The sequence below is a fragment of the Hippopotamus amphibius genome, chromosome 7, assembly GCF_030028045.1.
Source record: "Hippopotamus amphibius kiboko isolate mHipAmp2 chromosome 7, mHipAmp2.hap2, whole genome shotgun sequence".
NCBI classification, from domain to species: Eukaryota; Metazoa; Chordata; class Mammalia; order Artiodactyla; family Hippopotamidae; genus Hippopotamus; species Hippopotamus amphibius.
In genome coordinates, this window is record NC_080192.1 from 44,533,826 (window position 1) to 44,551,251 (window position 17,426).

Below are 17,426 nucleotides of genomic sequence, written 5' to 3' on the forward strand. Positions count from 1 at the left end.
AAGAAATAGAAACCATGAACAGACCAATCACAAGTACGGAAATTGAGGCAGTGATTAAAAATCTCCCAACACACAAAAGCCCAGGACCAGATGGGTTCACAGGCGAATTCTATCAAACATTTCGAGAAGAGCTAACACCTATCCTTCTCAAACTCTTCCAAAATATCGCAGAAGGCAGAACACTCTCAAACTCATTCTACGAGGCTACCATCACCCTGATACCAAAACCAGGCAAAGATGTCACAGAAAAAGAAAATTACAGACCAATATCACTGATGAATATAGATGCAAAAATCCTCAACAAAATACTAGCTAACAGACTGCAACAGCACATTAAAAAAATCATACACCATGATCAAGTGGGGTTTATCCCTGGGATGCAAGGATTCTTCAATATACGCAAATCAATAACGTGATACATCATATTAACAACTTGAAGGATAAAAACCATATGATCATCTCAATAGATGCAGAAAAAGCTTTTGACAAAGTTCAACATCCATTTATGATAAAAGCTCTCCAGAAAATGGGCATAGAAGGAAATTACCTCAACATAATAAAAGCCATATATGAGAAACCAAAAGCCAACATCGTTCTCAATAGGGAAAAACTGGAAGAATTCCCTCTAAGAACAGGAACAAGACAAGGGTGTCCACTCTCACCATTATTATTCAACATAGTTTTGGAAGTTTTAGCCACAGCAATCAGAGAAGAAAAAGAAATCAAAGGAATCCACATTGGAAAAGAAGAAGTAAAATTGTCACTCTTTGCAGATGACATGATATTATATATAGAAAACCCAAAAGACTCTACCAGAAAACTGCTAGCACTAATTGATGAGTTTAGTAAAGTAGCAGGATACAAAATTAATGCACAGAAATCTCTTGCATTCCTATACACTAACAACGGAAGAGCAGAAAGAGAAATGAAGGAAATTCTCCCATTCACCATTGCAACCAAAAGAATCAAATACCTAGGAATAAACCTGCCTAAGGAGGCAAAAGATCTGTATGCAGAAAACTTTAAGACATTGATGAAAGAAATCAAAGATGACACAAACAGATGGAGGGACATACCATGTTCCTGGATTGGAAGAATCAACATCGTGAAAATGACTGTACTACCCAAAGCAATTTACAGATTCAATGCAATCCCGATCAAATTACCAATGGCATTTTTCACAGAACTAGAGCAAGAAATCTTACGATTTGTATGGAAACGCAAAAGATTCCAAATAGCCAAAGCAATCTTGAGAAGGAAAAATGGAGTTGGTGGAATCTGACTTCCTGACTTCAAACTATACTACAAGGCCATAGTGATCAAGACAGTATGGTACTGGCACAAAAATAGAAAGGACGATCAATGGAATAGAATAGAGAACTCAGAAGTAAGCCCAAACACATATGGGCACCTTATCTTTGACAAAGGAGGCACGAGTATACAATGGAAAAAAGACAGCCTCTTCAATAAGTGGTGCTGGGAAAACTGGACAGCAACATGTAAAAGAATGAAATTAGAACACTTCTTAATACCATCCACAAAAATAAACTCCAAATGGATTAAAGACCTACATGTAAGGCCAGACACTATAAAACTCCTAGAGGAAAACATAGGCAGAACACTCTATGACATCCATCAAAGCAAGATCCTTTTGGACCCACCTCCTAGAATCATGGAAATAAAATCAAGAATAAACAAATGGGATCTCATGAAACTTAAAAGCTTTTGCACAGCGAAAGAAACTATAAACAAGACTAAAAGGCAGCCCTCAGAATGGGAAAAAAATAGTTGCCTATGAAACAACGGACAAAGCATTAACCTCCAAAATATACAAGCAGCTCATGAAGCTTAATACCAAAAAAGCAAATAACCCAATCCACAAATGGGCGGAAGACCTAAATAGACACTTCTCCAAAGACATACAGATGGCCAACAAACACATGAAAAGATGCTCAATATCACTAATCATCAGAGAAATGCAAGTCAAAGCCACAATGAGGTATCACCTCACACCAATCAGAATGGCCATCATCACAAAATCTGGAAACAACAAATGTTGGAGAGGGTGTGGAGAAAAGGGAACTCTCCTGCACTGTTGGTGGGAATGGGTACAGCCACTGTGGAAAACAATTTGGAGGTTCCTTAAAAAACTACAAATAGAACTACCATATGATCCAGTAATCCCACTCCTGGGCATATACCCAAAGAAAACCATAATCCCAAAAGAAACATGTACCATAATGTTTATTGCAGCACTATTTACAATAGCCAGGACATGGAAGCAACCGAAATGCCCATCAACAAATGAATGGATAAAGAAGATGTGGCATATATATACAATGGAATATTACTCAGCTATAAAAAGGGATGAGATGGAGCTATATGTAATGCGGTGGATAGACCTACAGTCTGTCATACAGAGTGAAGTAAGTCAGAAAGAGAAAGACAAATATTGTATGCTAACTCACATATACGGAATCAAAAAATGGTACTGATGAACTCAGTGACAAGAACAAGGACGCAGGTGCAGAGAATGGACTGGAGAACTCGAGGTTTGGGAGGGGGCGGGGGTGAAGGGGAAGCTGAGACGAAGCGAGAGAGTAGCACAGACATATATATACTACCAACTGTAAAATAGATAGCCAGTGGGAAGTTGTTGTATAACAAAGGGAGTTCAACTCGAGGATGGACGATGCCTTAGAGGACTGGGATGGGGAGGGTGGGGGGGACTCGGGGGGGGTGGGGGGGAGTCAAGAGAGGGAGGGAATATGGGGATATGTGTATAAAAACAGATGATTGAACTTGGTGTACCCCCCAAAAAATAATAAATAAATAAATAAAATTAAAAAAAAAAAACTTTAGTGGATTTCCATAGCCAACTTTCATTCTTCTGATGTTACTTCCTATATGACGTCCTCTATAATCTTTCTAGACCACATTAATTCTTTACATTATAACACTTTCATAATATTTTGATCATCATATTGACATACTGAATATAGTTAATTGCCTACAGTGTAGTCCTTGCTAGACCATGAATTCACTGAAAACAAGAAATACGTCTTGTTCATTTTAATATCTCCCAATCTAGCAATGCTTCATTGAAACAAAAACCAACAGCAAACATGAACATCCAACAAAAAATATCAAAGCATTTAGTTACTTATTTCAAAGTTCAAGTCATAACACAATGACATTTGCAAGGCAATTGATTAATTCCTTATACAAAAGTAATGAAAATTAGAACATCTAAGTGCAGAAGCAGTGCCATTTCCTACTGAAGCGTATACCATAAAAACAAGGAAATAATATGACATTACCAGAACCAATGTAAATAAAGCTATAGAGCTTGACTTAGGAACCTAAATAGATGGGAAGAAATAAAATGTTTCGGTATTGGAAAGTTCTCATTTAAAAAGATGTTAATTCTTTGAAAATTAACATATAAATCCAATGCATATTGTCATAACTGCAGCAGGATTTTTAATGGGCTTTGTCAAACTGATTTTAAAATCTATACTTAAGAGAAAACACTTAAGATTTTGAACAAGAACAAGAGAATATGTTTTCAACCACAACATACTATAAAGCTAAACTAATCAGAGCAACATATTACTAGTGCCAAAAAGAACCGAGACCAGTTAAACAGAACTGAATCAATTCTCTAAAATATAAGCATTTGCATTAAGATAAAGATACCATTTCAAATCTATGAATAAGAAAGTCCTTTTAAACAACTAGGATTAAATAATTGGTTATAAATGTATTAATGTTAAAGAAAATTAGACCACTCTTCCATTCTATACATAAAAACTATTTAGGAAGGAAGGGTGGAGAGATAGATATAAAAACAAAATAGCTTTCAAATAAAAAATATTTTCAAAACATTCATATAGAGAAGGGCTTCTATGGAAGTCAGAACCTGAGAAACAGAAAGCTACAAAAGGAAAGACTTAACATATAAATTAAAAGCCTTTGAGATGATGAAATACCCCACAAAGTGGGAAGAAAAAAAAAGACAGTGTTGAGAGAAAATACTGTAAAACATTGTTTTCTGCAAAAAGGATTAAAATCCAAAAAAATCCAAAATATATAGGAAAAATACCTACTCATCTTCTATTAGGCTTTTGTTTTTCTTTTAACCGGCTAACAGTTCACAGAGGAAAACAAAATACACATGGCAGATATATATGAAAAGATGCACAAGTTAATTTTAGTTCTGTAACAACTTCAAAAAAATGATTTTTGCTGCCATACTGTCAAAAATGTAAAAGCTGTATACACTATCATCATGAAGGGTTTGAGGACATCAGGCCCTCTCGTGTATGGTTGATGGAGGGTTCTACTGGGAAACCCTCTGGAACACAATTTGCAATATTCATCAAAATTTTATACTCTTACACCCAAAATTCTACTTTCAAGAATCAATCCTATAAAAATATATATATGTATCACAAAAGACTGTTCAAGGACACTCAGTGCAGTCTTGATTATAATAATGAAAATTTAGAAACAATGGAATAAAGCTCTTTAGACTTATTTTTATAAATGAGTCAGAGAACAGAATGTATTTCTGTTCATGTAAAAAAAAGTTAAACCATATGCAAATGCTTTTTAAATGGCTGGATTTATATAATTCAAGTATTAATAATTTTACCAGTGAGGAGGGTAAAAGTTATGGGAGATCACAGAAGGAGTAAAAGAAAATTTTCATATGATCTATCTTATTTTAATCAGTACAACTAGAATGCATTCATGTGGTTTTTATATATTTAAAAAACAACCATAAAAATACCTAGAATATGTGCACTTAATTGCACAAAAAACAGTGCGCATGAAAGTTTATAGTTTGAATAATTAATAATTTATCAGCAATTTATTCAACAAATGTATATTGGTATAATCCTGTACCAAAGATTGTTAGGCAGTAGTAATACCAGGATGAGACAAAGCCTTACCCTCAAGATCACCCAAAAATCACAGGGACCCAGAAAAGTAGTTGAACTACAAGGTGACAACTGCTAAAGTACAGGTCCATAGGATGTCACCTTATTCTTGCTGGGGAGGACAGACAGGTTTCAGGTAAGGTGGTGTAAGTGAAAAAATTTTTTTTTTAGGTGAATAGTAACATTCCCAACAGACATGGGAAATGGAAAGGAATTTCATATAATGGGCAAAGTTACCCTGACCTGAGGTCATAGGAACTGCTGTGCTACTGTTTGGAACTGAATGTCACCCCCCACCCCTCACTTAACACCGGTGCACCCTTAACTGAGAGACTTCACACTTCTCAACCTCCACGTTTCAGCTATAACATGGCTGCAGTACCCACACCCACTCCATGGGTATACTGAGAAGGCTGAACAAAGTCATCCATAAGAGCCTCAGTATAGTACCTGGAACATACCTATTGATAAACCTTTTGCAACTCTTCTATTTGTTATCTATAAAGAAGCCAAAAGGAGCACAATATGTTCAGAAACTGAAAGAAGGCAGATATAGGTTGGTAGCAAAACTCTGAAACATTTACTAGAATACACTGAAGTATGAATAACACTTAACTCCAAGTAACTGCAGGGTGTTTCCAAGTAAATGCAGAATACATCTAATTTTGTATTTATTTCTGTGCTAATAGGAAAATTATCTTGTGATCAATAGAACAAATTTTAATACATATTCAAGGAGATTTGCATATTTCCCCTGTAAATTTGTATAAAAGATAATAAAATTGTTTACTTCACACTTTTAAGGCTTCCTAAATTGTTATTGGAAGCAATGTTCTGTCTTAGTCAAGGAATTTAATTTTTGAAAAAAAAATAATTTATCTACTAAAATTAAATATTTCATTAAAAAATAACTTCTATCATTTAATGCAGATGAGTCAAAGATCCCTTCCTTTCAATTTCCATCTGCACTCTCTCTTTAGGTATCACAATTCACTTGCTTTCTCACCATTATAGGATTTCTCACCACAAGGATTCATATAAACCACTGCTTCAAATCCCCTCAACCTTCCCACATTATCTGCTCTCTTATTACTGCATACATATTGAAGCTCTGAGCCGCAGTTTCCTCACCTATATAATGGGAATAATAATAATAATACAGATCTACTTATCTCATAAGGTAGTTGTGAGAATTATACAAATTACTACATGTAAAACAGAACAGTGTCTGGAAACAAGCGTTTAATTAACTGGTAATATTAGTTCTCTTCTAGTTTCCTAACCTTTCCTTGTGGAACTCTTAACACCGTTCTCATTTGCCTGCTTCTCTCTCAGGGCAATGTTACATTAAGGACACTCTCTTGTTGGTTTTCTGCACTCTCTAAACTTCTATGTCAAATAATCCTCCTGTTATATCTAATACTTTCTTCAAAGTCTTCATATCTTACTTAATCTTTATCTCCACGTATGACTATCTCGTCAGGCTTTCCTCCACCTCTATCATTTCTAAATTTTTGCCCAATAATATCAGATTATTAAAATTAAAACTATACTTGGATGTGAACAATACAAAATATTAAAAGGACTGAGTTTATTTTACTACTTACTCTCAAAATTGAGTAAAATAGCTTGGGTTTATGATCAACATTATTTTAAAGGAATCACTATTTAATGACTATGCAAAGCAATAACTGATTTTTAACATTATAAATCTATAAAAATAACACGTATTACTATAACTAGTACTATAACTTCTGCTACAAGATTGATATATATTTTGTTCAGAACAGCTTTGCCCAGTAGAATATTTATTTCTGTCTTGCAGCACAAGCTTTTCATAATGAATCACATTCAAAAATACATTAAAAAAAGATATACTAGTACATGTCAGGAAAAAAATTGCTGATGCTTGAAGGTACACTCCATCAAAAATTAAATATGGCACAATGGTCATTTTGTAGAGTTCATTAATGAAATTGAAAGAGATTATTAATCTCAAGTGTTAAATTGAACTTGCAGCAAAAAAAAAAAAATCAAGCTTCTCCTGACTCAGAAATACCCCATGGCTACTATTGATCAAGAGTTTGGCACACTGATTATAATTCATATCAAACACAAAAGATGTGAGATAGAAATTATTTTTAAAAGATTTCTTATTCAAAACATATATACTATTTAACTCAGTAGAGGAAGTCTTAAGAGCATTAGTTTTATTGTGGAGATCCATAGGAAAACATACCTGGCTAGGCTGAAGGCATCGTCGATCAAACCTGCTCGGTTACTGACAGAGAGAACCTACGAGGTCAACCAAAAACAAACAAAAATGGAATCACTTAGGATTAAAACAGCAAATGTCCAGATGTCAAAACTGACCTTTGATGAGTAAATCCAGTTACCTCATGGTTCCTGATTAACTGATCAATTAATAATCTCCAATTCCTTAAATCATAGTTGACTCTAAAATAGCCAGTTTGATTGATGTTTCCCAGCAACCAGCTCCCTTTGTCCAAAGAAGTTATTCTGTGGTGTTCTGAAAACAGCATTTTAGGGGGTAAGAGAGATTTTCAATTTTAAGGGTTAAAATAGATTGAAGTATGTTTTCTTAATACCAGATATCACAGTCCCAATAATTAAAAGAGGACACCCTCCTAAATACCTAATTGAAATCCACTCTTTCATCAATTGACCACTATAGCTAGAATTTGCTAGAAAACCTTTAGTAGCTTACTCCTTATTACTCAATTGTTTTCTTATATAATTAACATTTTTGTTCTTGATAAAACCCTATTATGTATATATAATTTTCCTTCTCAAGATAAATATAACCAAGAAATCTACAACTGTATTCATGTGGCTTCCAGGTGGATTGTTTATGTATCTGTGGCTAGAATAAAAGAAAAGACTTCAGGTACATATTCTACTTATTTTATTCAGTAAGAAAGTGATTAAAATAATAGGGTTCATTTATTTGAAACTCACTGTTATTTCTTACCCTTTTCCTGGTTCTTTCTTGGATGTGCTAATAAATAACAGACTTTCCAGCATCATCAATAATGTTGGGAAAAGGAACCTCATTTGTTTAAGACTCTAATATTTCTACATATAATTAGAACCAAGATAATAAATTCTGCTTATTGGAATCACTTTGGAAAATGGTAACTTAAGTTCACTGGTTAATTCAATTAAAGGAAGCCAGTAAAAGCAATCTTATAACTTACATATTTAACCCCTTCAAATGTGATACAGACAGAGAACTCATTCACTTTTAATGGCAGCCCTTATTGACTTCCCAGAACCATAGTTTACAATTCTAATCATTTTGTTGCTGATGCCCTCAGGACTCATGCTTCATAGAAGTTGCATAATGGGACTTCCTAGGTGGCGCAGTGGTTAAAAATCCGCCTGCCAATTCAGGGGACACGGGTTCAAGGCCTGCTCTGGGAAGATTCCACATGCCACGGAGCAACTAAGCCCGTGCACCACAACTATTGAGCCTGTGCTCTAGAGCCTGTGAGCCACAACTATTGAGCCCATGTGCCGCAACTATTGAAGCCCACCTGCCTAGAGCCTGTGCTCCACAAGAGAAGCCACTGCAATGAGGAGCCCGTGCACAACAATGAAGAGTAGCCCCCACTCTCAGCAACTAGAGAAAGCCCGTGTGCAGCAACGAAGACCCAACACAGCCAATAAATAAATAAAATAAAATAAAATAAAATAAAATAAAATAAAAAAAAAAAGAAGTTGGGGTGGGCTAATGTATCCAATGCATGTTACACATTATCAACATTCAGAAATACAGTAAAAAATACTTAAACATAAATGTATACTAAATATAAAGATCTAATCTTTAATGTTTCAAGTAGCATTTCAACTTCTTGACAACTTTATTAGTAGCATGTGTTAGAACAGATGGCTCAGACAGGTTAATGGAATTGTCCAAGATTGCATCTCAGGTCTCCTGACTTCCATGCCCTTTTTACCAAGCATACTCTATTGATACAAGGTGGTATAACACTTTTATTGTAATATGATACTGCATGCATTTTCATATTCTTATATTGATTTGCAAAAGGGGAAAATAACATGGGAAACAAGAAATATAAAAGGAATAGGAAAACTGTATTCTTGTAGCAATTCTCCTATGTATATATGTTTGAACTTAGGCCACTGACTGTCTTTCGTTCTCAGTTTTCTTACCTATAACCTATTAGGTCAAGTAATGGCATTTAAGGCCCCTTCAAATTCTATGATTCAATGGCAGAAGGGGATAATTTTCTTAGTTTGCGTTTTACCCAGCTTAATCTGTGGTACTTAGGCAAATAAATCTGTCAGATATTGCTCTAAAATATTTATAGCTTCCCAAGTTTCTGATACTTTGTAGATGCATATTTTTCAAAATTTAATGTTTAACCACACAATTTCTGTGAAGCTTTAAAATGTCACCCAATTTTACAGATGTAAAAATAAAAAGAAATAATCTAAGAAATGGCATTTAAAAAACTAGTCCTTATAAAGAGATATTTTAGTTAATCACGTCTGAATTCACTGAAGAAAAATTGATTGAAATATTGAGAACATTGCTTCTCTTGAGTAACCCTAACTCTGTCTTCAGGAGTGAGAAGATTTTTATAACAAAACATATTTAAACTGTTATTGAATTCACTTGGTTTAAGAGCAAGTTTAATCATTTTCATCTAAGAAGTGATTATTCTTTGAAGAAATTACAATATTAAAGCATTAGGTTTAATATATGAACACATGATTAAACCTTTTACAATTTTGAAATGGTCATGGATTTCTATGATATTAAATCTGTTTTTTAAAGTTACTTCTTCCTGATGTTTTAGATAGATGGCATAACAACTTCATGTGATGCACTTGGTTCTAGCTTTTTGAATTTTTGAATTCAACAATGTATAGGTAGAATAGAGACTAATTAAAATTGAAAAATAATCCCTATACCTTCTATATAGGCTAAGAAGAAGAAAGGCAGACATCTATTGTTTTTAAATATTATATTATTAAATTAATAACTAAAACCTGAAGCTTATTACTGTTCAGGAATGTTTTTACATCTTTGTTATAAATGAAATCTTTGGAGAAATGAGTCCCTGGAAGATCTTGTAATAGATTTTTAAATATCTCTTTCGTTCAACTTAATTATATCTCTAAAATGTTCTTCAAATTAACTAACAGCAAGCAATGCATTTTAAAGAGATCCTTTCCAATAGCCTAATGAGGTACAGTATGTGGTGAGTACCATAATAAAAAGCATGGAAGTTATATTTCAAGTGTTAGTAATAACAATTTAAATTTATATTTAGAACATATCCAAAATAGCAAAATACTTAGATTATACCAAGGCACAGAGGAGTTGGCATTTTATAATATTTTATATTGTTATATTTTATCCTTTCTTTTGGAATAAAAAGAGAAAAGAGATCAGATCTTTCTATTCATTGTTGGCTGGCTGCAGAACAATCAGAATTTAAAACAAATAAAAAAGTGAACCAGGGTAACAATGTGAAACAAATTCAGGTATAATAACATATAATGGTTTTTTCACTGGACTCTTGTGAGAATCAGATTAGATAATGTCTGTAGAGATTATAGAGAACCATGCCTGTGTATCCAATGGCAAAGTGTTGAAACTGACAGATCTGCAAAGTAACCTTCCAAAGTATTAAAATCATGTGTGTGTGTGTGTGTGTGTGTGTGTGTGTTATAAATAAATTTAGGGAAAAAAATCAAGTTCCTAAAACAGTCTGGGCAAGTTATCTCCCAAGTCTTAATTTTCTCATTTGTAAAGCGGGGATAAAAAAAAATAATTTAAAGGCTTGTGAGTTTCATATGAGTCAATATTTAAGGAAAGTATTATAGCATTATGCCATTTTTAATGTTTACTTCTAATTTTCAGCATCAATTTCCCTTTTATTTTAAATCTTTTCTTTCCTAACATTTGGCACTAAATTTATTCCCTTCCATTGCACATTAATTGTGGTAGCCAGGCAACATGCAGGCTACTACATATATGAATGTCTGCATTCTCAGCATTTTCATGATAAAAACAAAAGAGACAAATCCTTTTCCGTACTTTCAATAATTTAAAATTTTGTTTTAAAACTATTTTTAGCCTAAAATGATCTGTGCCTTAACTTGGAATTAATTAGATAATCAACTGACACAACAAAAAAATTGAAGTGTCAAGAGCATATAATGATTCAAATAAAATTCATACTTTATATTGTTCACCAATGACTTGACCTTAAGCATCATGTGACATCAAACTGACATTGCTGATAATGAAAAATTATAAAAACATTGACCTAATTGTTATAATTAAAAGGTGGAATTTTTTACACATGTTGATAAGAATTGATCAGAATATTTTCTTACTGTTTCTATGAAGAAACACTTTTTACTACTATTAGTTGACTACATTTTGGAAAAAAAAAAAAAAGGAGACCAAAAAGAAGACAAATTTAACAATCTTTTTTTTTTCCTAATCCTTGCCTGGTGTCAATTTTCTATTTGTCATCAGGATGAAGGAGTTCAAGACAGAACTAAACACATTTAGAACGAGACTAAACAGGGAAAATAGGAAGGTTGCCTTTTTTTTAGGTCCCACTTGGAAAATTCTTCCAGATTTATGTATTCATAAAGTTTTTAAGAAACATTTACTAGGTATGGACATTGCATACAAAAGCCTCAACATTTCAACGGAGACAATGTTTTATCACCCAGAAGACTCTGCTATGATTTACTGGAATATGACGCATTGCATTTTGTAGTTTGCACACTATACAACTTTGGGGTGAGGGAGTGTGCACATAATATCATAGTCCACATAAATATCATCTCCCAGAATTACGCACTGCACAAACTATGCAGCTGTGTGTAACTACCAAACGCATTACTACAGGGGACGTTTTAGGCAAACATACTGTTTGAAATATCATGTTGTTATTACTCCTGATTAATAATAAAAGACTGTAAATAAAAGCAATCTTTCAAATACAACAACCTGTGACCATTGGTCAAGAAAAGCCATGATAGTAATAACCTAAAATGAAGTATAATCTGCAAAAATGTTGAATTACTATGCTGTACACCCGAAACCGATATAACATCGTAAATCAAACAAACTTCAGTAAAAACAAAGAAAAAAAAAAGGAAAGCCATGGTACTATTCTAGATACTCTGTGTGGAATAAGCAAATACCATGAATAACAGCACAGAACTAGCTAGGGAGTTAGAGGAGACGGACCTGGGAAAAGTATTCAAGAAGAATCAGACTTGCCCTGAACCCTTGCACAATTTAAAAGTGAAAGTTGGGGCTGATCCTGACATTTGATCAGTATCTTTGCACTCTTTTAAGTTCCCATTTCCATTCTACCTTCCAATGAGAAATGTTTTACTTTATTTCTGAAAACTTTCTATTTCGTGTTTGTAGCAATCCTATGGAGCGATGACTTCATTCTAAACACTGAATCATTAAAATAGCAACTCACTGCTCTCACTCATCATTTCGTAATAAATTATGTAGATAAATAAAACAACTACATGAAGGTAAAAGAGTAGTATAAAGACAATACAATAAGTATGAATTCAGAATCATGGTATAAAAACTAATTCGAAGAAATGAAAAGACTAGATTATAGTACGCGACTTAAAAGCAGAAACACCAATACATTTTAAAGTAAGCATTTCAATGCTTCACTACATAACATGAATGTTTCATACACAACATATATAAATGAAAGCACATATTTTCATAATATGTGATGATGTGTTACAAATACAATAACATGAAAATTTGAATAAAAATTCAACCAGAAAAACAAGTGCTTATATTTCTGGTAAGCAGATTAGATTCAGCTGTAAGACCTTTTCCTTGTATGTATGTATGCATATATTTTGAGCATTTACATCTCCCTAATAATAGTACGACTGAGGGGAAGAAACAATATTTTTGTTATTTATTTATGCTTCACCTTACTTCAAAAAAAGATTTGTGGCTGTTTAAAATTATACTTACAAAATAGCAAGAAAACATAAATTAGCAGGATGTGAGAAAGGAGTAAGAAAAACAAAATATGGACAAGCTTGACCATTTAAATCTAAATGAAATGTTACATAAAAAATGATAATTGGCCTTTTCTTCAATTCAATGGAAAACAGAAATAAAAGAGACCTGTTTCACACTCTAGCATGAGGATTTAGATTGGATTCAAGAAATAGCTTTCTGACAGTGAATTGAAATAGGTCACTATCTTATTTGAAGATATTTAGAAACAGAATAGAATCTCATCTTTCTCTGCTCCTTGATAGTTGACCCCACCTAAGGGATGGTTTGATGACCTAGCAAGGCCTTTCCCTTCTGGCCCTGTAATTATCTAATTCTACGGAGAATAGTGTCTTACCCATTCTTTAAAGAGCCAGTCTGGTAAAAAGAAGAAAGCTGGAAAATGGATTAAAAAATGTGGCCTGTGTTTCAGTAACTGGCACTGTTCTATTGGGAGTTATGATTATAATTTAATTACATTTGGTATTATAAAATGATACAGTTTTTAAAACAGTACTTAGTTTTAAGTACTTAGTTTTAAATTTTCTCTTTACCATCAGACACAAATAAATTTAATAATTATATCTCACTGAAGTTAGACTATGTAGAAACTATATTATACTTAACTTTATAGATGTAATTCCTCTATATGCTCTAATTTGTCTTTATTCACATTTTTACAATAGCTGATACCAGAGGTTAAGTTGAGAAACGATTATCTAAAACCAAATAGTTCCTCAGGGGAGAATATATTTTTTACCTGATTTGTTAGACACCCAAATAATTGCTTCTGAAGACACATGGCTTCTATTGCCTACCACAAGAGTTAATGGAACCTGCCACAGGTAACTGCAAAATAAAAGAGAAACTTTAGGAATAAAAATGGTCATTACAAACAAACACCATTTTCTATGCACCTTCTATGTGATTTTTATCATTCTCTTTAGGAGAATTTTAAAAACTCCCCAGTCAGAAATGTAAGTAATAAGCCAAGAAGATGAATTCACTTTTTCAATGTCACTAAGCAGACTTGGCCTCTAAGAGTTTCAATTTCAATGCAAAAGGAGGACTACCAACAAAACAATTTATCTTGCAAAAAAGAGTTGTACTTTACATGAGGAATAAAAAGTACCTAAAATCTATAAATCTGAGCCATATATTGATTAAAATCTTAAAATAACTTCTAATTGATTCTATATTAGATTAATGCACATTTCACTGGTTTCACCCATTTACATTTCAACATCCTCCTCTATTACTTGTCTAACTATTCTTCAAAAACACCTTTATCATATTTGATAGAAAGGTTAATACAGCACACCTAAAGTTATTCAGCAAAGTAGGGACAAAAAGCAAAACTAATCAGATCCCTGTAAAATCCAGATCAATACAAAGAACACTGTGGGACACACTTAATTCTTTGTTTTCTGAACTGGAATTTCCAAACTGATGTGTGAAATCATCCACCAATGTGCAGGAATCAGTCATACGTCTCAGCTATTAAAGAGAAGCATTTTCTAGAACATGACTTTTTATAGGATAAAAATTGAGGCCTAAACTTGTACGTGAAGTAATATCAATTTAACCAGAGATAAGCTGGATAGTCTTACAATAAAATCCAATGACTACATTTTGTTCCCCTAAAATACAGCCAGATTATGTTGACCACTCACTGCACCACTGGCAATAGGGCAGTCAACAATATGCAGTAAGAGAAATATATTTCTGACCTGAAAACTTTAAGAAGAGATATTGTGTGAGCTCAGTAACTGTGGGAGTTAATGGAGAATTGAGAATTTCTCAGGGAACATGTCTGGGGCTATATAACTAAAAATAGGATGAATATGTCTTTTGATGGGGGAGGACAACTCCAAATCATTGAAATTTCATTATGATTTTCTCATTTCATGTTTCCCATTCACAACAAATAGAATTTAGTAATAGCAAAAAATCCAAACGGAAGACTGAAAGAAATTTGTAGTGTTATGCCAACTGTTATCTCCAACGTGGAAAGTAGACATGTTTAAGATTCTAAATTTTAAAAGTATATGCTATGCTTAGTCAGACAAACACTTCTGAGTGTCAGCTATGTGGAGACATACTGCTATACTGCAATGGACTCTAGACAATTGGTCAGAAAATAAACAACCTATAGTAGTGAAACAGGTATTGTTTGTAGGGTAGACATCGGTGAACACAGCCCATGTACACGCTTTAACAAATATTCCCCAGCTTGTAAACAAAAATATGCTACAAGTATTTAATAATGAATTTACTGTGAGGAAGGTACAGAGAGTTGATATATATGAGTATATACAGCTATTTATATCTCTCTCTCTAAAAATTATGAATCATTTTCATTAACTGAAATTATTAGTTGAGACAACAATGCTTGACTCTGCATCTGATTCTCAAATTAAACTATGAACTCATTTTTGTGTACCTAAGATCTTTCAAAAGCCTGAAAATGAAACACATTTCATAAATTGCTGTTGAAATGGATTGAATGGGATTGAAATGAAGTAAAATAAAGGAACCATATCAGTCTATAATAAGACAGAGATTAACTTTATGAAATTGATTCTTTTATAGTACATATCTTCTATATTGAGTTGGGGCAACTAAATTTTGAAGTCAAATAAGTTCCAGTTAAAGGGCAGGAAATATATAAAATTGCAGATGTTTAAAACTCTTCAAGGATAAATGTGTCTTTTTTGTAGCACGATCATAAAATGTTTATGAAATAGTATTTGCCCCTAATGTAAATATACATATAAATTTACATTTATTTAAACTGTATTCTTCTAAATAATGAAACTAGAAATTACAATAAAAATTGATATGTTTGATATTTGAGTTTTAGCAAAAGTCTCTAAAGTCCAGAAAAAGAGATTCATATCAATATGTGCATGTTGTTCACAGACGATTTCACATACAAGAAACTTCCTAAATGGCAGACACTGTATTCAAGGTATTGGAATACAAACATCAGGGCATTTTGTAAAACTGTTTAAATAGCCCCCATATTTTTCCTAAGAATGTTTTTTGCCCTCTGTTCCATGTGTCTGTGTGTGAGTGTGGGTGTGTATGTATGCATATACACGTACATAGACATATACACAAAATCTGTACATTGTCACAAAGACAAAATGAAAATTACAAATCACCAAGTACATCTGAAGTTTATATTCATTTCTGAATTGCTATACTATCAATACTATGCAAGTTATTTTTTTGTAACTTTCCAAACATTTGATCTTTCCACCAATTTCATGTTAAGATCAAAGAAAGCAAGGCAATTATGTTGCTTTATGATTACAACTGAAAAGGCTAGAAGACCCTAAATATTATGGGTGAAAAGCTCTGTGTGGTGTGCTGCAACAAAATCTAAGACTGTGGTGAGTTACCTTAAAAAAGAAACTAGAAAAAAGAACTTGTGAAATTAAATTATGCCCCGCCCCTTAATTTAACTTGAATTTTACTCATCTCATTTTAAGAAGAAAAAAAACAAAAACAGTGCACTTCAAATGACCCTCAAGATATTTTTTCTTCAAGAGTCCCTGGGGCTAGCTTTCTTCATCATAGGTCACATTTTTATAATAAAGCAATGTTAATTCTAATGATTATGTTAAGGTAGAAAAGAGTAGGTGCTTATTTAGCTGGAGTTAAGGTAGAAAAGAGTAGGTGCTTATTTAGCTGGAGTGGATTTTTAAAAAAAATCTTTTTTTTAAAAAAATGGTACCAATATTAGTGAAGCATTAATGTAGATGCCATGAAAAATGGTTCAGAGGTCACTGTCATCGGGCCCAAAACAAAAGGAGATAAATGTAATTCTCTGTAGCACAGGACTCCAAGAAGCTCCACATGTCTATGTTTCCATAGGAGACATTACTGAACATTACAATGTATTAACTTCATAAAGAAAAAAAAAAGCTACACAAATTCATGATTTCCCAAATACCAAAATGCTAGAAAATATTTTACTCCCTTTCACATATCCACTAACTTTATACAATTATTTTATAAAGATCTTTCCTTTCTATGCTGTAATGTAGCTACCACATATGAAAAATATAATTACTGTATAGATTAAAAATGTCCAAGGCATGTTGTAGTGATATTCTAGTATCCTCTACAGCATTGAAGACAAAGAATTGATTATGCTGTCACAGAAAATACCCACAATTCATGGGATTTCTGGCATAAATGGGCTCTGTTTTACTGCATTAACTATTTGGATTATACGATAAAGATCTAAGAAGGTTACAGACAAAGGGCAGATAGAACTGGTATTGAAGCTTTGACCACAATGTTATAGTGAATTAAATGACCAATAATATAAAACTCAACACTAAAATATCCACCGCACACTCTATTATTTCAAAATAGATATAAAATAAATGTTGACACGGATG

General features: G+C 33.0%; 1 protein-coding gene across 1 annotated transcript in view; it reads right to left on the bottom strand.

Annotated features, from left to right (window-relative positions):
- The window catches only part of TRHDE (thyrotropin releasing hormone degrading enzyme), a 356,245-nt gene that overhangs the window by 62,999 nt on the left and 275,820 nt on the right, over window positions 1–17,426 (bottom strand). Inside the window, exons 10-12 of the mRNA XM_057742781.1 lie at window positions 13,772–13,860; window positions 7,343–7,476; window positions 7,186–7,241 (exon numbers count right to left, since the gene is read on the bottom strand). Of these exons, the coding sequence (XP_057598764.1) occupies window positions 7,186–7,241; window positions 7,343–7,476; window positions 13,772–13,860 (279 nt within the window). The remainder of the gene's footprint in view (window positions 1–7,185; window positions 7,242–7,342; window positions 7,477–13,771; window positions 13,861–17,426) is intronic.